Below are 24,445 nucleotides of genomic sequence, written 5' to 3' on the forward strand. Positions count from 1 at the left end.
CCACATGGAGAAAAATGAAGTTAAACAGAGATCTCACACCTTACACAAAAATTAACTCAAAATGGATCAAAGACCTAAATGTAAAATGCAAAACTATAAAACTTCCGTAAGAAAACAGGGGAAAAAACCTGCATGATCTTGCATTTGGTGGTGATATTTTAGATACAACACCAAAAGCATCATCTATGGAAGAAAAAGTTGGTAAGTTGGACTTCATTAAAATTAAAACTTGCTCTGTGAAAGACACTGTTAAAGAAAAGACAACCACACACTAGGAAAACATATTTAAAATATACATGTATGATAAAGTACATGTATACAAAGTACATAAAGAATTCTTAAAAGTCAACGATAAGAAACAACCCAATTAAAACACTGGTAAAAGAGCATAACAAACATCTCATCAGAAAATATATACAGATGAAAAATAAGCATATAAAAAGATGTTCACTATTGTCATTAGAAAGTGCAAATTTCAGTGGCTCACACCTGTAATCCCAGCACTTTGGGAGGCCGAGGCAGGTGGATCACCTGAGGTGGGGTTTGAAACCATCATGGTCAGTTGGGTGCAGTGGCTTACGCCTGTAATCCCAGCACTTTGGGAGGCTGAAGCAGGTGGATCATCAGGTCAGGAGTTCAAGACCAGCCTGGCCAAGATGGTGAAACCCCGTCTCTACTAAAAATACAAAAATTAGCCAGGCATGGTGGCAGGCACCTGTAATCCCAGCTACTCAGAGGCTGAGGCAGAGAACTGCTTGAACCCAGGAGGCAGAGGTTGCAATGAGCCAAGATCACACCACTGCACTCCAGCCTGGGTGACAGAGCGAGACTCCATCTCAAAAAAAAAAAATGAAAAGAAAAGAAAAGAAAAGAAACCAGTGTGGCCAAAATGGCGAAACCCCATCTCTACTAAAAATACAAAATTAGCTGGGTGTGGTGGCGCATGTCTGTAATTCCAGATACTTGAGAGGCTGAGGCAGGAGAATCTCTTGAACCTGGGAGGCAGAGGTTGCAGTGAGCTGAAATCGTGCCATTGCACTCCAGCCTGGGCAACAAGAGTGAGACTCCATCTCAAGATGAGAGAGAGAAAGAAAGAAAGGAAAGAAAGGAAAGAAAGAAAGGAGTGGAGTGGAGGGGAATGGAGGGGAGGGGAGGGAAGGGAAGGAAGAAAGGAAAGAAAGAAAGAAAGAGAGAGAGCAAATTTTAGCAACAAGATACTATACTATACACCTATTAAAATAGCTAAAATCCCAAAAAATGGACAATAACAATTGCTGGCAAGGGTGTGGAACAAGAAGAACACTCACTCATTGCTGCTAGGAATGCAAAATGGTACAACCACTTTAGAAGACAGTTTAGCAGGCATAAAACTAAACATATTCTTGGTACACAAACCAGCAATCACATTCCTAGGTATTTTTCCACTGATTAAAAGATGTATGTCCACACAAAAGCTGCATACATGTTTACACCAGCTTTATTCATAACTGCCAACAACTACAAGCCATCAAGATGGACAAACATTGTAGTATATCCATACAGTGGAATACTACTTAGCAATACAAATAAACTATCAATTCATATAACAGCACGAATGAATCTAAAGTGCTAAGTAAATGAAACCATTCTGAAAATCCTGTATACTGTATGATTCCATTTGTAGACATTCTAGAAAAAGCAAAAGTATCAAGACAGAAAACAGAGCAGTGGTTTCCAGTGTTTCGGAAAGAGTAGAAGGGGATTGAGTAGGTAAAATAAGGGATATTTTAGGGTGGTGAAACTGTTATGCATAACACTATAGTGTTGGATACATGACATTATGCACTTACCAAAACCCACAGAAGTGCACTAAAAGTGAACCTGATGTATGCAAAATTTTAAACAATCAGGAGGTTGGGGGATGCCAGGATGCAATGCAAACAGTGACAAATGAATCTTAACTGTTACAAATGTATGATATAACATCCCTGAAAGGACTAAGGTAGAAAGAGGTGCTGACCTAAGTGACTTCAAAGATGAATGGAGACAATAAGACAAAAGAAAACTGTGTACAGGCAATGTACTCTAGCTCATGGCAAAAATGGCTGACAATTCTGAAACCATTATACATGTATATCAGGACTGAACAAATAAATAGATTTGTTTGATGAAAAATAGTGGGAACCAGGTTTCTCATTGTTGGAGTGAAAAGTTTCAGACGAGCAAGAAGAGGCTAGATTTTTGGCATGAGATACTGGATTAGATTTGGAAACAGTGAGCTATTTTAGCTTGATATAAATGCATACATACAGAAATAATTATAGATACACGTATACACACAGGTCAGCATATTTCCAGGTTCTGTCAGCTAGGAGCCCATAGAAACCATGATGCCTCAGTAACAGTAAGCACACATGGCATCCACATGTTGGCTTCTAATACCACTCTCCATGAGAGAAACTAGGGCTCCTTGAGAAATACCTGATTTGAGGGCTGGGAACACAGAATACACAATATACAATATGAACCTGTTAGAGTATCATTTAGGGCCAGAGAGCAAGAAAGTGCTCAAAAAACAAAATGATGTATCTTTATGTCAAAGGAACACAGAAACCAACCAAATGAGCTCTCCAAGTCCAAAACTCACAATATGAGCAACAAAATAAATAATGTTGTACTGGATTATAACCTAAAGTATAAATATCCAGAAATCAATATTGATATACATGAATAGGGGAGAAGAAACAAATCTGTTCTGAATAACTGCAAATAATTTATGTAGAAAACACACCTTCAATGAGGTAAAGCATAAACCCCTACTCTTCAAGTGTGAGCTGTGTATAGTGTAATGTATTGAACTGTTTCCCACTAAATTCTTATGTTGAAGCCCTAAAGCCCCAAAGTGACTGTATTTTGAGATAGGTCCTTTAAGAAGGCAATTAAGGTTAAATAAAGTCACAAGGGTCAGGCCCCAATCCAATAGGACCAGTGCCCTTAAAAGAAGAGAAAGACCAAAGTTCTCCCTCTCTCCCTCCATGCACACACAGTGAAGAGGCCATGTGAGGACATAGAGAGAAGTTGCCTTCTGCAAGAAAAGGAGAGGCGCCTCACCAGGAACCAACCCTGCAGGTACCTTGATCCTGGACTTCCAGCTTCCAACACTGTGCAAAAACACATTTCTGTTAAGTCACCCAGACTGTGGCATTTTTTATGGCAGCCCCAGCAAAGTAATACACAGAGTAACTTCCTTCCAAAGTGTACAGTATAGAAGGGGTAGGGGAAGGGCAGGTGTAAGGAATAACTTTAAAATGGAGAAACCGGACAAACACTACCTCAGGTGAACAAGCTTAACATCAACAATGATTAAATCATGTTCACAGCATGCAGTCCTAATATATGTGATGAGAATGGCACTGTCCCTCGGTGGTCTTCCTCCCCCAACCCCACAGCCCCAGTGTAATCACGAGAAAAACATCAGACAAACCCAAATTGAGGGACAGTCTCCATGCTTTCACTTCCTTTCCTACCTAATCCAAACTCCAAGTTAACTTCAGAACACACATCAGCACACCTGATCAGTACTCCTCAAAACCATCAAGGTCACCAAAGACAGGGGACATCTGAGAAACGATCACAGTCAACAGTAGCCTAAGCAGACATGAAACTAAATGTAGTGTGGCATTCTGGAAGGGATCCTGGGACAAAAAGGGGCACTGGGCAAAAACGAAAGAAATCCACACAAAGTATGGACTTCAGTTAACAATAAGATATTCACGTTGGTTCGCTAACTGTAACAACTGCACCCTACTGATCTATGATGCTAACAATAGGGAAAGCGGGGTGTGGGGTACATGGGGACCCTCTGTATCAGCCTTCTGATTTTTCTGTAAATATAAAACTATTCTAAAGATAAAAAGTTTTTTAAAAAGTTCAGCAAACGTTCGCTCTATTCCACTTTTGCTTTCTTAAAAAAACTGCCTTGCCTAATTTTACATCATTTTAGAAATCAAATTGCAAAAGCAGTAAAACATCCATGTATCTTAATATTCAATTTAACTGAATTAGTCATGATTAAGCTAAAATTGTTCAACATAAGAAACTAAAAATTAATAGTTAAAAAGCCTGAAAATATTTTTGAGTGATTAAAATATCAAATAATTTATATAGGATAAGAGATGTATTATGTTTTATAAGTTTATGTAGGATAAAAGAGCTAAATTATCCAAGACAATTAAGAGAGACTATTTAGATAGCAATGGCTAAATTAATGAAATAATATTGCAAACAGGAAAACCACCACTAAAGCAATGACATCCACATTCTAATCCAGGTCTCTGATCCTCCAGCCTTCTCTTCTCCAAAGACCTCCCTTCTCCTTCAGCCATTCATTTCTTTGACTACATGGCAGCCTTGGAATTACTCAAGAAATATTATACCTCAACGAACCCATTCCTCTCTAATCATAAGCCTTCCATATGTCTCTTTACCCAATCTCACCTAAACTACTTCTTTGACCTTCAAATCCTCAAATCTCTATCAGCCTCCATACTTTCACTTCCTTTCCTACCTAATCCAAACTCCAGGTTAACTTCAGAACACACATCAGCACCCTCCGTTCTCTTGCCACTTAATCTATCTCACCCACTCTGCTGATCTCCAGTGTTTCATCAAGCCAGCTTTCCTTAGGCAATACAGAATGATGTGAAGAGTACGTAGGGTGCTCTGCAGTCAGGCTGCCTGGGTTGAAAGCCTGGTTCTGCCATGGAGTAACTGTGTGGTCTTAGCTCTCTCTGCTATTAACCTCTATGTTTGTTTTCTCTCTATAAATGAAGATAAATGATAGTACCTCCTTTGTACTATGAAGCTGCCATGACACAGAGTAAGAACTCCCCCATACTGTAAATTCAATAAATATAATTACCCACCAATCTTGACATGTTAAGATAAATGGCACAAATATAATTTTAAAAGATTTGAACTTCAGCAGAATTCTCAAATTGGCTTGACAATCCTTTCATTTAACTCCATAGTTCCCATATAGTTGCTTCCAAACATGTCCTGCCATTCAAGTCAATTCCCTTCCTCATTCACTTTTGTCTCTCAATCCCATCAGAGTATCTGGTTCCTTCTATTACTGAGACACAGTTAATTCTTGAGCAATGCCAGGGTTAGGGGTGCTGACTTCCCACGCAGTTGAAAATTCCTTGACTTTTGACTTGCTCACATTTATCTACTAGTAGCTGATTGTTGACCAGAAGCCTTACCAATAACATAAAAGTCAATTAACATTATTTTATGTTATTTGCATCATATACTATATTCTTACAATACAGTAAGCTAGAGAAAAACATTATTTTCTATAGAAAAGAAAATCATAAAGAAAAGAAAATATATGTACTATTAAGTGAAAGTGGATCTTTGTAAAGGTCTTCACTCTTGTCGTCTTCACGTTAACTAGCCTTGAGTAAGAGGAGGAGTTGGTTCTGCTGTCACAGGGGTGGCAGGGTGGAAGAGGTGAAGAAGTTGGAGGAAAGGCAGGCACACTTAGTGCAAATTTTATTGAAAAAACTCCATGTGTCAGTGACTCATACAGTTCAAACCCATGTTGTTCGGGAGTCAACTGCATTAGAGTCCATCAACCATGAATTCCTTCCACTCTGACCCCAAGATCTCAAAAATTCTTCTCAGGCCCCTTTACCTTTCAACTCACAGAAGAGTCCTCACCTTCTAGGATTTACTCAATGAACTACCCTGCTTTCCCTTGCTCTATCAAGTTCCCCTTCTATAAATTGATTCTTTCTTCTTTTACCAACATGCTCAATTCCTCCTAATCCAAAAACCTCCCCTCCACCGCTTCTCTTCTCTGCCAATTTTTTGAAAGGGAAGTCAGACATATTCACAGACATTCTTACTCCACTCCCAAACCCAATATGATATGACTGCAACTCTACAAAAGAAAGTGGTCACCCATAGCTTCCCCATAACCATAGTGTTAGCTTCTGCCAGTTTTTCCATCTAACCAGTGCCTGGTCTTTAAACCAGTTTCTTTCAAAGGAAAGACCCTAAATATCAATTCAAGGTGAAATAATATTTACATAACTGTCCTCCTTACCTTCCTCTTCCATGGCAGAAAGATCACTTATTTTGTTGGAATCTACCTCTTCTTACCTAATTAGAACATTCTTTCATTCTAGCAAATAAAGACTAACAGTTTGTGAAAGTCAGTACTGAATCTGAGAAGAAAGAGGGGAAGGGAGGAAAACACGCATGTGGGAAGGAAGGAAAGAAGGAGAACAACACTTTCTTTTACCCACCATTTACTGTTATTACTAAAACAGGCATAAAAGACAGCAAAATGTATGTATTTATTAATACAATCCTCCCTTGACTCCAGAGAGGAAATCCTAACTTTGGTCATTTAGCAATTATTCCTCCTCCTACCCTTCTAAAGGAACTTGAACCTTCCCATTAAGTTTACTGGGAGTTAACTGTGTGGCGGTATTGCACTCCCTAAAAATTGTGTAAAAACTAGAAAAAGTGTAAAAACTAGGAATTATTTGCTCTAATTCACATTTGGAAAGAGGATGGAGGGCTATCTGCAGGTACAGAAAAAAAAGTGAGGAAAGAGGACAGGGACAAATAATTGATCCTTGATGGCACTGGTTTGTTGAGTTTTAAAGGACTTGAGAGTCAGAAGTTTGAGAGAGCCTTGGGAAAGCTGTGGGGTCGAGATATTGTGAGTCCAAGAGGAATGAAGAGAATTTTAAGAAGTGCTGTTGTGAGTAACAAACTGGATCTTTGTTGACATCCTTGGAAAAACTCCAATAAGGATTTGGATGCTGTACTGTTTCCGGAACTCTGCGAAGGGACTGGGCTGTGAGCTGACTCTACTTACATCTTAGTTGCAAATGTAATTTCTTCAGGCATGTAAACATTTGTATTTAATATTTAATAAATATTAACCCTGGAAGGTTAGGAATTTAAGAACTGAATTTTAGACAAGTTTCCCTCCAGCTCCATATTATGTTGGTTCCCCTACTACTCCTAAATTATTCCTTCATTATGTCTACTCTTCTTTCTCTGATTTTCCAATCTTGTTTTTTTGTTTTGTTTTTGTTTTTTGTTATTGTTTTTTTGTCGATTTTTGAAACGGAGTCTCACTCTGTCACCAGCTGGAGTGCAGTGGTGCGATCTTGGCTCACTGCAACCTCCGCCTCCCAGGTTCAAGCAATTCTCCTGTCTCAGTCTCCTGAGTAGCTGGGACTACAGGTGCCCGCCACCACACCCAGCTAATTTTTTTTTTTTTTTTTTTTGTACTTTTAGTAGAGACGAGGTTTCACCATGTTGGCCAGGATGGTCTCGATCTCCTGATCTCATGATCCACTTGCCTCGGCCTCCCAAAGTACTGGGATTACAGGCGTGAGCCACCATGCCTGGCAATCTTAAACATTTAACACTAATCTTCTAAATACCATCTTTTCTCACAGGTTAAAATATCACCTTATTCTGATCATCCCAACGTTCCTCTCTCGAGCTCTCACTAAATTTCCACTCAGAGGCTGTGTTTGTCCTCTTATCCAATATCTTCGAACTAAATTCGTCACCTTCCCTCCAAGTCTTCCTAATTCTCTATCACTTTTGATGGGCACATTTCTCTGGGTCCAATATAGGATTTGTCTTAAGCTTGTCTGTATTCTCTAATTTATCCATTCATTGCCAATTTCATTTTATTTCTTCAAAATCTCTATTTTGTCATCTCTCTAGTCCCACAGCTTAATATGGACTCTTATTTACTTTCTGAACTAATGAAATTATACTGTTCATTCACACAACTAAGAACTGGATAACCTAACCCAAACTTTTGTCTCCAGTGTTACAATCTATCCTACAAATATCAAAAGTTATAACCACTCAGTGCTCTTTCCAGAATGTCTTTCTCCACTATAATCTCACTGTCCACTGGGTCAAGTTCAATCAGCTCTCCCAGATACTCAATATCCTCTACGTCTATCCACCCTCCTCCTAACACATACTCTTTGATCCTACCAGTCACTTTCTCTTTCCCATAGCATGTTTATTTCACTTTTCAAAATCCTATGTTCATTCTTTCCTTCTTGAATGAAGGCCCTTCCCTCTCTATCCACTTTTTAAAAAAAAAGTCCTAAAACATTTAAGCGTGTATGCCACGTTCTCTGTGAAGCCTTACATGACAAATATCAATCAATGATAGGTCCTCTAATGTGGTTTATGTACCCCTGAGTCCTTTTTGGGAGGTCTTCTGGATAAAATTATTTTAATAATAGTAAAACATTATTTGCCTTTTTCATTGTGTTGACTTCTATACTGATAGTACAAAGCGCTAGTAAATAAAATTGCTGGCATCTTAGCACAAATAAAGAAACGGTATTAATGGCCACTGTATCCTTTCCCACCACACGCTTGCGGTTAAAAACAAAACCAGAGGCCAGGCGCGGTGCTTCAAGCCTGTAATCCTAGCACTTTGGGAGGCCAAGACGGGCAGATCATGAGATCGAGACCATCCTGGCTAACCCGGTGAAACCCCGTCTCTACTAAAAAATACAAAAAACTAGCCGGGCGAGGTGGCAGCCGTCTGTAGTCCCAGCTACTCGGGAGGCTGAGGCAGGAGAATGGCGTGAACCTGGGAGGCGGAGCTTGCAGTGAGCTGAGACCCGGCCACTGCACTCCAGCCTGGGCAACAGAGCGAGACTCCGTCTCACAAAAAAAAAAAAACACCAGAAAAAAGAAAAGTTTCAGTTAGAAATGCCCTTAATGAAGCAGTAAGATTTATTATTTTTATTAAATGACCTCTGAGTATGTGTCTTTTAATATTCCATATAATAAAATGGGAAGTACACATAAGGCATTTCCGCTGCAAAGTAAAATGGTTGTCTTGAGGAAAACCCTCAAGTGATGGTTTGAAATGTAAACTAAACTACCAGGTTCTTCCACAGAATGCCATTTTTACTTGGGAAAAAAAAAAAAAAACAATAAACTGTGATTGCTTGAGCCATCTGGCAGGCACTCTCTCAAAAACAAAAAAATAATGTGCTTGTCACATAAAGAAAAGCAACTGACGGTTTTGATGCCAACAACAAAATTTGAACTTTCAAAGGAAAATCAGAATATTAGAAAATTTGTATCTGCAACTGTGAGCTTGACAGCCTCTCAATACTTAAAGACTTTTCTAATGAGATCTGTGGTGATATTTTAAATGTCATCTAATAAATGTTCAACACTTAGAAGACCTACATAACTCAATGAGCCAATATTTTCCCAATGACCAAGACATGATGAATCAAAATTATGCATATGTAAAAGATTGAAGGCCTGCCAGGTGCGGTGGCTCACACCTGTAATCCCAGCACTTTGGGAGGCTGAGGCGGGTGGATCATGAAGTCAGGAGTTGAAGACCCGCCTGGCCAACACATTGAAACCCTGTCACTACTAAAAATACAAAAAATTAGCCAGGCATGGTGGCGGGTGCCTGTAATCCCAGATACTCAGGAGGCTGAGGCAGGAGAATTGCTTGAACCTGGGAGGCAGAGGTTGCAGTGAGCCGAGATCGCGCCATTGCACTCCAGCCCAGGCAACAATGTGAGACTCCATCTCAAAAAAAAAAGAAAGGAAAAAAAAAAAAAGATTAAAGCTGAAGAAAGCCCAATGAATTTGATTATAGCAGAGTATGAAAAGTTCATTGATATGGTTTCAGATTTCACATTTACTTACCCTTTAAGAAACTACCTCTTGGTATATTTTGATGACATATTAAGGAATATCCACAATTATTAGTATTTGAAAAGACCACTAAAATACTTTTTTTCTATTGCATAATTAACTCTGAGAGTCCAGATATTTTTCATATGCTTTAAACACTACATATCACAACAGACTGAAAACAGAAGCCAATCTGAGAATCCAGCTGAATTCTATCATTCCAGATAGGAAGAGATTTGCAAAAATGTAAAACAATGACACTGTTCCTACTAAAATGGTTTTTTGTTTTTGTTGTTTTGGCGATGCAGTTATTTTTCACACACACACACAAATATTGTGTTAACATGGAATATTACTGTTAATATTCAACGAGTTAATAATATGGGGTTTTATTTATTTTTTTTTTTTGAGACAGAGTCTCACTCTATCACCCAGGCTGGAGTGCAGGAGCATGACCTCGGTTCACTGCAACCTCCACCTTCTGGGTTCAAGTGATTCTTCTGCCTCAGCGTCCCAAGTAGTTGGGACTACAGGCATGCACCACCACACCCAGCTAATTTTTGTGTTTTTAGTAGAAAAAAGAAAAAATTATATTTTATATTTTTAGGTATTATTTTCTCAAACACAGACATGAAGCTAGACGCTATATGTGAAGCTCCTTGAAGTCACAGAATGGGACATTTAGGTACTGAAGAGGTATTTAATAAATATTGAATGAACATATTAAGAAGCATAGGTGCAAAGCTTTTACAAGGTATTCAGTTTCAATACCAATTCATGAAATATGTCCTCAAAAACAGTTAAGAGCATTTAGGCAAAAAAGAAGTTAGCACCATGAAATTACTTTATACAAAAGAAACCTGCGTGTGGGCGTAACTCAGCAGCAGAAATTTCACTGAAGCCCAGGTGTCTAAACTACTTCAGTACTTTTTCACTATATACCCCAGCACATGCATGCCATGTGCCTTCTTATATACAGAGCTCTAAAATGGAGAGAAAATAAAAATACCACAAACTAAAAAAGAAAGCAACTAAACTATGGAAACTCTCACAGTGATTAAGAAGCTGTGCTCAATATTGTTATAATCTCCTTACTGTCCAATGATACCATTTCTTATTCATATTCTAACCCCAGTTCTCCTTTTCTTAACTTAGGAAGGATTCAAAGCTTTTAGAAAAAGGTATGGTATAACTTTTTACTATAAAATTATAAAATTAAACTATCTCTAATTTTATAATTTCTCTAAAAGAGTTTTAAACAAAAACAAATGGAGGTGCCTATTAGCGTCAAAGGTAGCTTTATCTTGCTTCAAAATCTCATAATCAGAATCATATTCAAGAGACAGAATTAGCTAAAGCTTAACTCATCACCTCTTGGGAGTCATTCATTCAAAAAGCAATCAAATGGCTACTACATGCCAGATAATGTGTGGACACTGGACCATGCAAAGTTTAACAAAATTTGGCCCTTGATCTAATGAAACGTAAAGACAAATAGGAAACATAAAAAAGAGAGAACTTTGTAATAAAATACATTAAGTATAGTAATATAAACATATGTTGCTATTATGAAAGGATATGTAAGAGGCACCCAACTCAGCCTGGAAAGAGATGGGGTTTAGTGATGGAAATGATCCCTGGGTTGAGTCCTAAATAACAAGTAAGAAGACAGGAGGCATTGCCAGCAGATGCACAAGTTGGTGTGAGACAAGAGTCTGATGGGCCATGTGGCAGAAGGAGATAAGACAGCTCTTCTTGCAGAGCTTTCTGTGTCACACTGAAGAGCTCATATTTTATCCTGTAAGCAGAGCCACTGAGAGGTTTTAACCAAGGAAGCTGCATATTTTTTTCTTCTTAAGCTATGTTGTAGGCTCCTACAAAGTCATATATTATCTTTACTGTGGAAGATAATAATATAGAAGAGAGATGAAAGGGGAACAGGATGGGAGACAGGAGATGGTCTATGACAAGGGCTGGAAAACTATTTCCATAAAGAGCCAGATAGTGAACATTAAAGCAGTAGCTGCTGGAGGCCATCTGTTCTCTGTCAGAACTACGCAATTCTGCCATGGTAGAGTTAAAGCAATCATGGCAGAAAAGTGAACATGGCTGTGCTCCAGTATAACTTTGTTTACAAAAACAGGCAGAGGGTCTGGCCCATAAGCTGTGCATGGTTTGCCAACCTGGCCTAGAGCCCCACTGCCCAAAGGAACTTTCCACAATAATTAAAATGTTCTACTAAAGGTATGTTGCTCACACATACCTATAGATTCCGTGTATGGCCACATGGAGCCATAAAGCACTAGAAATGCCAAAAGTTAGACTAAGGAATTGAATTTTTATTTCCTTTAAATGATTTAAATGTAAATATTCATATGTGGCTTGTGGTTACTCTACCAAACAGTACGGAGTTAGAAGCTGGTAAGGTAGCCAGCAAGAGATGGTGAACTCACTGAAGGTAGAGACAGAAAAGAGGTGGTAAAGGTGAGAAATATTTAGGAGGTGATACGGCAGGACCTAATGCTGGACCAAATACAGTGAGGGAGAAGCAGTTAAAAACACTTCACCCATGCTGAGCAGCAGTAACCAAGTGGACAGCTGGGCCATGCACTGAATATAGAGGGAAATATGTTGTGCTACTTTAGACATGTTGATTCAATGTGCCACCTAAGAAAACACTTGACTATAATACAGAGAAGTCGGTAATATTAAATATATTCTTTTCATAGATAAAATGACTGTAATACAGGGATATTAAGTAATTTGTCCAAGGTCATTGCAACTTGAGTTTATCTGATTCCAAAACTAAAGCATAGCCCCTTATACCAAGATGAGTAAACAGTTAAGAGCTGACACCTTGGGAGGGAAGAACTCACCCGGAGATAAGCAGGAGGAATATCAGTGAGACTCTGTCTCAAAAAAAAAAAAAAAAGAAAGAAAAGGGCTGGGCACGGTGGCTCATGCCTATAATCCCAGCACTTCGGGAGGCTAAGGTGGGTGGATCACCTGAGGTCAGGAGTTCGAGACCAGGCTGGCCAACATGGTGAAACCCCGTCTCTACTAAAAATACAAAAATTAGCCAGGTGAGGTGGCAGCGGATGCCTGTAATCCCAGCTACTCAGGAGGCTGAGGCCGGAGAACCGTTTGAACCTGGGAGGTTGGGGTTGCAGTGAGCCGAGATCGTGCCACTGTACTCCGGCCGGAGTGACAGAGTGAAACTCCATCTCAAAACTAAATAAATAATAAAATAAAAATTAAACAGAGGCCGGGCCCAGTGGCTCACGCCTGTAATCCTAGCACTTTGGGAGGCCGAGGCGGGCAGATTGCCTGAGCTCAGGAGTTCGAGACCAGCCTGGGCAACACCATGAAACTCCATCTCCATTAAAATACAAAAAGTTAGACAGGTGTGGTGGCATGAGCCTGAAGTCCCAGCTACTCAGAAGGCTGAGGCAGGAGAATTGCTTGAATCCGGGAGGTGTAGGTTACAGTTAGCCAAGATCACACCACTGCACTCCCGCCTGGATGACAGAGCAAGACTCTATCTCCAAAAAACAACCAAAAAAAAAAAAAAGAAGAAGAAGAAAAGAAAAAAGACAGCTGATCCAGGCTAATCAACTGGTAAACACTAATGCCAGACCTCTTGATAAAGAGACTAATAAAATTTGTAGCAAGAGAGGCTTCATCTATGGGATGCTTTTAGCAGAACATACTTAGTCTAGGATTGCTTATGGTAAGTGACCCAGGAATTAATGGATTTATGACATCTGACCCCCTTGAGAATGTCACATAAGCTATGTAACTTAAGATAGGTGTTTTATCACCAAGAGAGCTCCTTCTATGTAAATGATATGAACTGCACACATCACTTAGAGACCTCACAGGTTCCCACGTGGTCTGGTGGTTAAACAAAAATCTTACTAAAAAATAAAATTATTTTTTAAAAGAGACCTCACAGGTAATCTTGTTCCAGAGTATACCCTATGCACACAGACCTAGGGAGCCCGGTCAATCATCCTGAACATCTTCCTGCTTTGCTTGTGCCTCCGATGGCCAGTATCTTCAAAATTATTCATAAGGCTTCATTCAGAGTAAGCGCTCTAACTTATGTGTCTCTGATGTGGAATACTCCCAACTTGCTGTGTTATCCCTGTACTAAATAACAAAAGACAACATATAATCATAGAAGCCTTTCCTGGGTTTTAGATTTTGACTGAGTCTTGAAGGATAAATTTCTCAAAGATGGGGAGAAAATGGAGGATATGAATAAAGGAAAAAATATGAGAAAAACCCAAAGGAACATAAGACAGTAAGGATACAAAACTGATTCTAATGAATAATTTAAAAAAAGAGGCTGAAGACATATGGAGCACATCACAGAGAACTTCAGAAGTCAGAGAGAGATGTGTAAACAGGATGCAGCTTTCAGTGAAAAAATAAGGTAGTGAAAGTGGAATGTAAGAAAAATGATTCTGGTAATACTGTGAGGAAAGGACTGAGAGAGGTTGTATCTGGAATTAGGGAAGTCAATTAGAAGCTACTGTAGAAATTAAACCCTTGCATGTATGGCCAAATGACTTGACAAGGGTACCAAGACTACACAATGGGAAAAGACAGTCTCTTCAACAAATGTGCTGAAAAAACTATATATCCACATTCTAAGAATGAAGTTGAACCCCTATACCATATACAAAAATTAATTCAAAATGAATTAAAGACCTACACATAAGACCAAACTATGAAACTCCTAGAAGGAAATATAGGGGAAGGCCTCAGGATATTAGACTTGGCAATGATTTTTTGGATATGATACAAAAAGCACAGGCAACAAAAACAAGAACAGACAAATGGGACTTCATCAACTTTAAAATCTTCTGCACATCAAAGGAAACAATCAGCAGAGTGAAAAAGCAACCTATGGAATAGATGAAAATATTTCCAAATCATATATTTGATAAAGTATTAATATTCAGAATATAGAAGGAACTACTACAACAAAATAAATAACCCAATTTAAAAATGGGCAAAGGGCTGGGCTCAGTGGCTCATGCCTGTAATCCCAGTACTTTGGGAGGCTGAGGTGGGAGGACTACTTGAGGTCAAGAGTTCGAGACCAGCCTGGCCAACATGGCAAAACCCCATCTCCACTAAAAATACAAAATTAGCTGGGCATGGTGTTGTATGCCTGTAATTCTAGCTACTAAGGAGACTGAGGCACACGAATCACTGGAACCCAGGAGGTGGAGGTTGCAGTGAGCCAAGATCACACCACTGCACTCCAGACTGGGTCGGAGCAAAACTGCATCAAAAAAAGAAAAAAAAAAAAGGAAAAATGGGCAATTAACTTCAACAGGCAATTCTTTAAAGATATACAAATGGCCAACAAACGCATGAATCAAAGTAAAATGTGAATCAAAACCACACGACCAGCCAGGCACGGTGGCTCACACCTGTAATCCAAAATTTGGGGAGGCCAAAGTGGGAGGATCGCGTGAGCCCAGGAGTTGGAGACCAGCCTGGGCAACATGGTGAAACTCCATCTCTACAACAAATACAAAAATTAGCCAGGTGTGGTGGCACATGCCTAAAGCCCCAGCTACTTAGAAAACTGAGGTGGGAGGATCCTTTGAGCCTGAGAGGTCAAGGCTGCAGTGAGCCAAGATCATGCCACTGCACTCCAGCCTGGGAACCAGAGTGAGACTCTGTATCAAAAAAAAAAAAAAAAAAAAAGAAAAGAAAAAGAAAAACACATGAGATATCACCTCCACCCATTAGAATGGCTACTATCAGAAGAACAGAAAACAGCAAGTGTTGATGAAGACGTGAAGAAATCAGAACCCTTGTGCACTGTAAGTGGGAATGTAAAAAGATGTATGCATTATGGAAAACTGTATGAAGATTCATCAGAAAATTAAAAGGACCATGATATGATCCAGCAATCCCACTTCTAGAAATATATCCAAAAGAATTTGAAACAGGGTCTCAAAAATATATTTGTATGCCCATGTCCATTCCAGCATTATTCACAATAGCCAAGGGGTGCAAGTAATCTCAATGTCCATGGACGGATGAATGCATAAGGAAAATGTGTTACCCATACAACAGGAATATTATGCAGCCTTTAAGAAGAAGAAAATCCTGTTACATGCTACAACATGATGCACTTTAAGGACATTATAGTAAGCAAAATAAGCCAGGCACAAAAGGATAAACACTGTATGATTCCATTCATATGAAATATGTAGTCAAAATCATAGAAACAGAAAGTAGAAAGGTGGTTGTCTAGTGCCTGCAGGAGAGGGAATTAGTGTTTAATGGGCATAGTTTCAATTTTGCAAAATGAAAAAGTTCTAAAGGTCTGTTGCACAATAATGTGAATATACTTAACACAACTGAACTGTATTCTTAAAAATGGTTGAGATGGGCCGGGCGCAGTGGCTCATACCTGTAATCCCAGCACTTCAGGAGGCTGAAGTGGGTGGATCACTTGAGGTCAGGAGTTTGAGACCAGCCTGGCCAACATGGCGAAATCTCGTTTCTACTAAAAATACAAAAATTAGCCGGGCATGGTGGTGGGCAACTGTAATCTCAGCTACTTGGGAGGCTGAGGCAGGAGAATCACCTGAACCTAGGAGGTGGAGGTTGCAGTGAGCTGAGATGGCGCCACTGCACTCCTGGCAACAAAGCGAGACTCCATCTCAAAAATAATAATTCACTAGTGATGATTATCAATATCACGAATTGTTAGTTTAGTTATTTACATTGTATGTATTTAAAATAAAAGTAGTCTTTTAAAAAAAAATTTTTTACAGACACGGTAGATCTCAGCTCACTGAACTCACTGTGTAAACTCTTGGACTCATGCAATCCTTCCACCTTAGCCTACCAAACAGCTAGAACTACAGGCAAGCACCATCACGTCCAGCTAACTTTTTCTTTTTTTTTCTTTTTGTAGGGATAGAATCTCACAATGTCACCCAGGCTGGTCTCAAACTCCCGGCCTCAAGCAATCCTCCTCTGCCTCAACCTCCCAAAGTGCTGGGATTTATAGACGTGAGTCCCTGAGCCCAGGCAAAAGTAGCCTTTTAAATTTAAAAAAATAAAAAAGATTATGTATTTCAATGAGTCACTAGGATAATGTCAATATAAGAATTTGGGGACAGGCAGAAGTTAGTGTCAGGAATATGAGCTAAACCCAAAATGAGTCAGAGTGATATTTGTCCTTTTCCATAAACAGCCCCATTGAATTCTAAGATTCAGTGAATATCATTCAGCTTTCAGTGTACAACATGGAGGGTGAAAGAATGAGCTGTCCTTGAAGTGCATCATGTTGTAGCATATGACAGGATTTTCTTCTTTTTAAAGGCTGCATAATATTCCTGTTGTATGGGTAACACATTTTCCTTATGCATTCATCCGTCCATGGACATTGAGATTACTCGCACCCCTTGGCTATTGTGAATAAGGCTGGAATGGACATGGGCATACAAATATATTTTTGAGACCCTGTTTCATCATAAAGCACCATCGTACTGCAAAGAGCAGGGTTTAAAAGCTAGCACCACCCCTTGCTAGCTAGGGAAGCTTGGGTAAGTTACTCTAACCTTTCCACGGCTCAGTTTCCTCATTTGTATGATGGTGATAAAAATTCATATTACAGATCCATATCTTTTATATAGTAACTTTAGGATCACAGGAAAAGGTTTTCCCCAAACTAAAAATAAACAGCATGACTTTAAAATAATAAATGATATCAGTAACATACCGCTGATTCACAAAAGGGCTGGAAAGCTCTGCAAGCAGGCGATAATTCCCAATGTATACCAGCACTCCATTTTTCTGAATGATAAACATAAAACACAACGTCAAGGATAACATTCTTAACAAAATTCTCAAATACTGTAGAAATATCCAAATAGCTTCTCAGCATAATGTAACAATCAATACCAAAACAGATCAAGAAGTTTTCTACCTTTTACTGTTAAACTGATTTTCTTGGTGAGAATATAGAAAGATCCTTGGAATTCTACAGTATTTTTAAAAAACAGTAAATTGGCCGGGCGAGGTGGCTCAAGCCTGTAATCCCAGCACTTTGGGAGGCCGAGACGGGCGGATCACGAGGTCAGGAAATCGAGACCATCCTGGCTAACACAGTGAAACCCCGTCTCTACTAAAAATACAAAAACTTAGCCGGGCGAGGTGGCAGGCGCCTGTAGTCCCAGCTACTTGGGAGGCTGAGCCAGGAGAATGGCGTGAACCCGGGAGGCGGAGCTTGCAGTGAGCTGAGATCCGGCCACTGCACTCCAGCCTGGGTGACAGAGCGAGACTCCATCTCAAAAAAAAAAAAAAAAAAAGACAGTAAATTATACACTTATGGTCACTTATGTATATAGTGTCCCCTTAATGAAAATAGGCTTCAAGCAGTTGTCTCACGTTAAACAAGTGAACTCTGTAAATAACCATTAGTAATGGCATTTTCAAATTACTGTAGGAAAGAATGATCACAAAGTACTGTGAATTTCAGAAGGTGAGGAGTTTTATAATGATTTAACACCCGATAGGAACTCACTTTATATCCACTACTAAGTGGAAGCACCTTAAAAATCTCAAAAAAGCACTTATCCTAAATAACAATACATAAGCCTGTCAGTAGAGGTATATTTGCACAGTATGACAACATATGCCACCGTGTTTGTTCTGAAAAAAATATTTGTGAATCAGAAGATCCTAGAGCTAAATTTAGGATCTTTGAGACCTTTTTAAATTTAAACATAATACATTCCACCAATTAAATAATATGAAAAGTTTAGCAGAGTTAGTAAACATTGGAAAGAGAACCAAAAGTATACATTCTAAAAACTTTTAGAATATACTTTAAAAATTGCTACTAAGTAAATGGAGTCACTCCAGCACTTCCAATTCAATAAGAATTATGATTACATGCCAAAGAAAATAGTCCTCCCCACCCCAATACATTAGATATACACAAAAGTTTGGAAACTATTTTTCTACTGGCTACACCATGCTGCCTTCCAAATGAGAACAATATGAAGCATTAAAAAAAATAGGCCGGGCGCGGTGGCTCAAGCCTGTAATCCCAGCACTTTGGGAGGCCGAGATGGGCGGATCATGAGGTCAGGAGATCGAGACCATCCTGGCTAACACAGTGAAACCCCATCTCTACTAAAAATACAAAAAATTAGCCGGGCGTGGTGGCGGCGCCTGTAGTCCCAGCTACTCGGGAGGCTGAGGCAGGAGAATGGCGGGAACCCGGGAGGCGGAGCTTGCAGTGAGCCGAGATCGTGCCACTGCACTCCAGCCTGGGCGACAGAGCGAGACTCCGCCTCAAAAAAAAAAAAAAAAATAGGTGGACTTTTTATTTGATAATTTTTAGTATTTATTCATGAAAATTATTTTAGGGATTCAAAATTCTAACCTAGATTATAAGAACTATCTTTAACAAGGTTAATCTAAAACTTTTTATAATCACAAATTCATTATCCTTAGCAATACTGGAATGTGTGATGAGGCAGAAGGAAGGAGGGATGACCAAACACACAGACACAGCAGGCAAGAGGAGCACTGAATACATAGGGGGTGACCAACTTTTCAGAGAGTCAACCGGGGCACAGCCATACCAGTCCAGAGGCATAACAACATATGAGAAAGAATTATGCAGAGGTTTTATCACTTTAACACACAAATATGAAGAATAGGTATTTATTTGAAATTATTATTCTATACTAGTTTTCTGTTATAATAAATGCTTTTATTTAAACAAGATGGAAGAAGTGCAGATTAATTTACATGTGCTTGCCTGTCTTATCCCAGACTTGAGAGACACGGTCTCCTTAGGTGCTTGCACATCTCCTCCATCAAGCCTGTATTAGTTTGCTAGTGCTGTCATAACAAAGTACCAAAAACTGGGTGGCTTAAGCAACAGAAATGTATTGTCTCACAGTTACGGAGGCTAGAAGTCCAAGATCAAGGGGTTAACAGGATCATGTGCTCTCTGCAGGCACTAGGGAAGAATCTGTTCTAGGACTCTCTGCCAGCTTCCTGCAGTTCCTTGGCTTGTGGCAGCCTAACTCCAGTCTCCACGTGGCATTATCCCTGTGTGCATGTCTGTGCCCAAATTTCCCCTTTTCATAAGGATACCAGTTATAGCAGATTAGGGGCCCACCATATTTTAATACAAACTCAACTAACTACATCTACGATGACCCTGTTTCCAACTGAGGTTACATTCTAAGGTATTGGGAGTTAGGATTTCAACCTATGAATTTTGGAGGGGACACAATTCAACCCATAACAATGTCCGATCCCAAATTCTTTCCTGCCTATTGTGCAATATGTTCTGTATTATCTCCCTAATTAAATTTTATGTGTCTTTCCCTCTGTCTATAACGTATCATTATATACTAATATATATAAAATACCACAGATTTCCATATACAATAATAACTTTCCTTCTCAGTGACATCTGGGACACTCTGGTGTTGATATCATAACTGTTCTCATTTTCATTATCTGAACTCTCAGAAAATAGTCACAGTATTCACAGTGTGGTAGGCTAAACTAACACTATGTCAATACAAATCACAACAGTTACTCCAATGGGCAAAGTCAATGATAGACTGTTACTGCTCACAATTACAACACATACAACACACTTAGGTTGCATCAGCGGATGATCCATTACTGTGAACTGCAAATCAGAGTTGCCATGATTTTGTTGTATCACAGGAAGGGGTTTCCCAGGCTGCAGGATTTTCAGTGGTAAAATGGTAGGACTAGGACAGCTCTGAATAGGCCACTCTTATCTTTGTTTTATTATAAATGCATTTAGGCTGGGCATGGTGGCTCACACAGGTAATCCCAGCACATTGGGAGGCCGAGGCAAGATCACTTGAGCCCAGAGGTTCGAGACCAGCCTGGGCAAACACAGCAAAACTCCATCTCTATACAAAAATTAAAAATAACAAATAATTCATTTTAATGTATATTCAAAATCACATTTGCAGCTAAAAAAAAAAAAGCAAAGGGATGAGAAAAGCACAAATGTCTGAGCCCTCTAATTTATTCAGCATAAAGAAGCACTTTAAAGATAATAAGGAACAAATTGCCATTTGCATTTCAAACTCCGTAGGTATTTTGTGTGCTTTTTTAATGAAAAAATTTGGTGCCTTTTCAAAGTTTAGGTGAGTTTTCTCAAAAGAATTGCTTGGAATATTTAAGAAGAAGTTAAAATAACAAGTAAAGTAAAACAAGACAAATTAAATGTTCTGGTTTTTTTGCTACCTCTTTAGTTAAATTCTATAGTGAATTAGGGCAAGGAGAACTTTGAAAATAGTACACAACTAAAATATCACTCAAGGGGACAAAAAAATGAAAGGAAAAAGTTATTTTAATGAGATTCTTACTTCAGCCAGACACAAACATCTTAGAAAGATTTGTATTATGGCTGGGTGTGGTGGCTCACGCCTGTAATCCCAGGAGGAGGACGAAGCAGGTGGATTACGAGGTCAGGAGATCAAGACCATCCTGGCTAACACGGTGAAACCCCATCTCTACTAAAAATACAAAAAATTAGCTGGGCGTGGTGGCGGGCACCTGTAGTCCCAGCTACTCAGGAGGCTGAGGCAGGAGAATGGGGTGAACCCGGGAGGCGGAGCTTGCAGTGAGCCGAGATCGTGCCACTGCACTCCAGTATGGGTGACAGAGTGAGACTCTGTCTCAAAAAAAAAAAAAAAAAGAAAGAAAGATTTGTATTATTATAATCCCTCACTAAGATAAATTCATGTATATAATAAACATGAAGCATTAAAAAAATTATAAGTGAACTTTTTACTCCTTAAGGATAACTTCTCTCATTCATAACACTGACTTTCTCCCCTCAAAGGTGATTTTTCTTCTGATCTATTTTTCCTAACAATTTTCTTTAGTTGTTCTAAGTCTATGGCATTCTACATAACTACATTCAATATTTAGAGAACATGACAGACCAGACTGCTGCAAAACGTTATTAGTTAATGTGTTCCTAAGGTCAGCCAAAAGTCTTGCTAAATTTCTTACTATATCCTTCAAATAAATAGTTTTTCCAAAGATGAGACCAAATACCAAAATTTATTTTTATACAACTTATAAAGTATTTTAAAGCAGACTCCCCAAAGTCATGTAAAATATCAAAATACTATAGCAGCAACAGCCTGAGCCTTAATTAAACTTTAAAAACCATTTTAGACTGGGCGCAATGGTGCACACCTGTAGTCTGACTCAGCTACTTAGCTAAGGCAGGAAGATCACCTGAATCCAGAAGTTTGAGGTTGTGGCTGTAAACTGTGATCACACTACTGCACACCAGCCTGGGTGACACGGCGAGACAGTTTCTTAAAACAAAATTTTAAAAGATTCTAAAAATTTCTCTCTAGTTAATATTAACTTTAAAAATTAAAAAAAAAATCACGAAATATACTATATGACCTTTTTTGAGAGTTTAAAAGATTACTTTTTCCAACTCCTTTCATATTGGTAAAGAGTTAAAAGTATTAACCAAAGTACCAAATAAATATCAGATAAAACTTGACTTCATGATTTTCATTAAGTACTAAAAGAGTCATTGTAAAAATGGTAAATCTGATGTTATGTTCATCTAAACAACTTTGGCCAAAGTGCAAAGTTTCCACACTTTGAGGAAACTGTCTCTTGAATTTGAAAAAAATTGGGCATAACATCTTGGCCCTTCTCATTCCTCTCTCCTCTTCCCAAAGAGAATGGTTAGTTCTAGTATTTCTAGCCCAATGGTTCTCGTGTAGTTCCCAGATAAGAGCATCAGCATGACCTGGGAACTTGCTAGATATGCATATTCCTGGGCCCCATCCAAGACATACTGAATGGGAAACCATGAGGGGTGGGACTAGCAGCTGTGTTTTGCAGGCCCTCCAGGTGATTCCAAGGTATACTAAAGTGAGAGAAGTGCTTTCCTAGTCTAGAAATTGCCAGGCATCTATAAGCCCCAAGGACCTAGCTCCCTACTTCTCAGAAACCGTGCTGAGCAAAGGTTTATAAACACCTACCCCAGACTACACAGCTCTTAAGGTGGACCTGCTACATTCCTCTAGAACAGTTTTTCCTGACCCCTTAACTCTTAGCTGGGAGAACCCCCAGTCAACTGTCTCCACAGATGCCTCTGTTTATCTATTAAAGTACTTAGCTCCTTGCAAATATCTACATTTCCTGTTCCTTATTCACTACTATATCCATAAAGCCTCACACAGTGCCTGGTCCATGTTTCCTGAGTTAAACCTTGCCTTCTCACTGCTGTTAAACAAGCACATCACCTCTAAAGTCAAAATCCAAAGAGTCCTTCAGGCCTATTTCTGAGTGGGAGGGAGGATTATCAGAATATTAGCCTTTGGCTAGACGTGGTGGCTCATGCCTATAATCCCAGCCTTCAGGAGGCTGAGGCAGGGGGATCATTTGAGCCCAGTAAGGGCAACATTAGTGAGACCCTGTCTCTTAAAAAAAGAAAAAAAAAAAAGAACACTCACATTTCATTCCAAAAGAAAAGAGAAAATCATCCAGATTTTAATCTCATAAAGATACCAGTGGAACAGAATTAGAAGTTATCAAACTTGTTATGAGAAAATAAAAATGTCTGAATCTCCAAACATTGATACATTTAGATTTAGTGAAGCAAGGCTGGTAAAAGTGGGTAAGCACGCAGAAGAGGTAGGGGAATGTAGGGCCCACGTAACAGAAGTAAAACATCTAGAAGCAGACAGTTAGTAAGCACACTAGCAAACTAAGGAGCAATAGGATGTAGTCTAAAAGAAAGACAAACCAGGGTTATAGCTCTGCCCTTACAAGCCGTGTGACCTTGTGCCTATTACTGAACTCCTCTGATCCTATTCCAAGAAATCTATAACAAAGGGTTAATGCTTTTAAACTGGGTGGAGCCCACCACAGCTCAAGGAGGCCTGCCTGCCTCTGTAGACTCTACCTCTGGGGGCAGGGCATAGCTGAAAAAAAGGCAGCAGAAACTTCTGCAGACTTAAACATCCCTGTCTGACAGCTTTGAAGAGAGCAGTGGTTCTCCCAGCACAGAGTTTGAGATCTGAGAACGAACAGACTGCCTCCTCAAGTGGGTCCCTGACCCCCAAGTAGCCTAACTGGGAGGCACCTCCCAGTAGGGGCCGACTGACACCTCATACGGCCGGGTGCCCCTCTGAGATGAAGCTTCCAGAGGAAGGATCAGGCAGCAACATCTGTCATTCTGCAATATTTGCTGTTCTAGAGCCTCTGATGGTGATACCGAGGCAAACAGGTCTGGAGTGGACCACCAGCAAACTCCAACAGACCCGCAACTGAGGGTCCTGACTGTTAGAAGGAAAACTAACAGAAAGGATATCCACACCAAAGCCCCATCTGTACATCACCATCATCAAAGACCAAAGGTAGATAAAACCACAAAGATGGGAAGAAACCACAGCAGAAAAGCTGAAAATTCTAAAAATCAGAGCAGCTCTTCTCTTCCAAAGGAATGCAGCTCCTCGCCAGCAACAGAACAAAGCTGGATGGAGAATGACTTTGATGAGTTGAGAGTAGAAGGCTTCAGACTATCAATAACAACAAACTTCTCCGAGCTAAAGGAGGATGTTCGAACCCATCGCAAAGAAGCTAAAAACCTTGAAAAAAGATTAGACGAATGGCTAACTAGAATAAACAGCGTAGA

At 39.5% G+C, this 24,445-nt stretch overlaps 2 protein-coding genes across 9 annotated transcripts in view; one reads left to right on the top strand and one right to left on the bottom strand.

Moving 5' to 3' along the window:
- ALG14 (ALG14 UDP-N-acetylglucosaminyltransferase subunit) overlaps positions 1-24,445 on the top strand; it is a 307,938-nt gene that overhangs the window by 43,940 nt on the left and 239,553 nt on the right. The gene's annotated exons all lie outside the window — the stretch shown is intronic.
- Positions 1-24,445, bottom strand: part of TLCD4 (TLC domain containing 4) — a 94,911-nt gene that overhangs the window by 17,654 nt on the left and 52,812 nt on the right. For all 7 annotated transcript variants that reach the window (XM_074001101.1, XM_074001095.1, XM_074001105.1 and 4 more), the window contains one exon: positions 17,477-17,550. In XM_074001101.1, coding sequence (XP_073857202.1) covers positions 17,477-17,550 — 74 coding nt within the window. The remainder of the gene's footprint in view (positions 1-17,476; positions 17,551-24,445) is intronic.

This window comes from Macaca fascicularis, chromosome 1 (assembly GCF_037993035.2).
Source record: "Macaca fascicularis isolate 582-1 chromosome 1, T2T-MFA8v1.1".
Classification (NCBI taxonomy): Eukaryota; Metazoa; Chordata; class Mammalia; order Primates; family Cercopithecidae; genus Macaca; species Macaca fascicularis.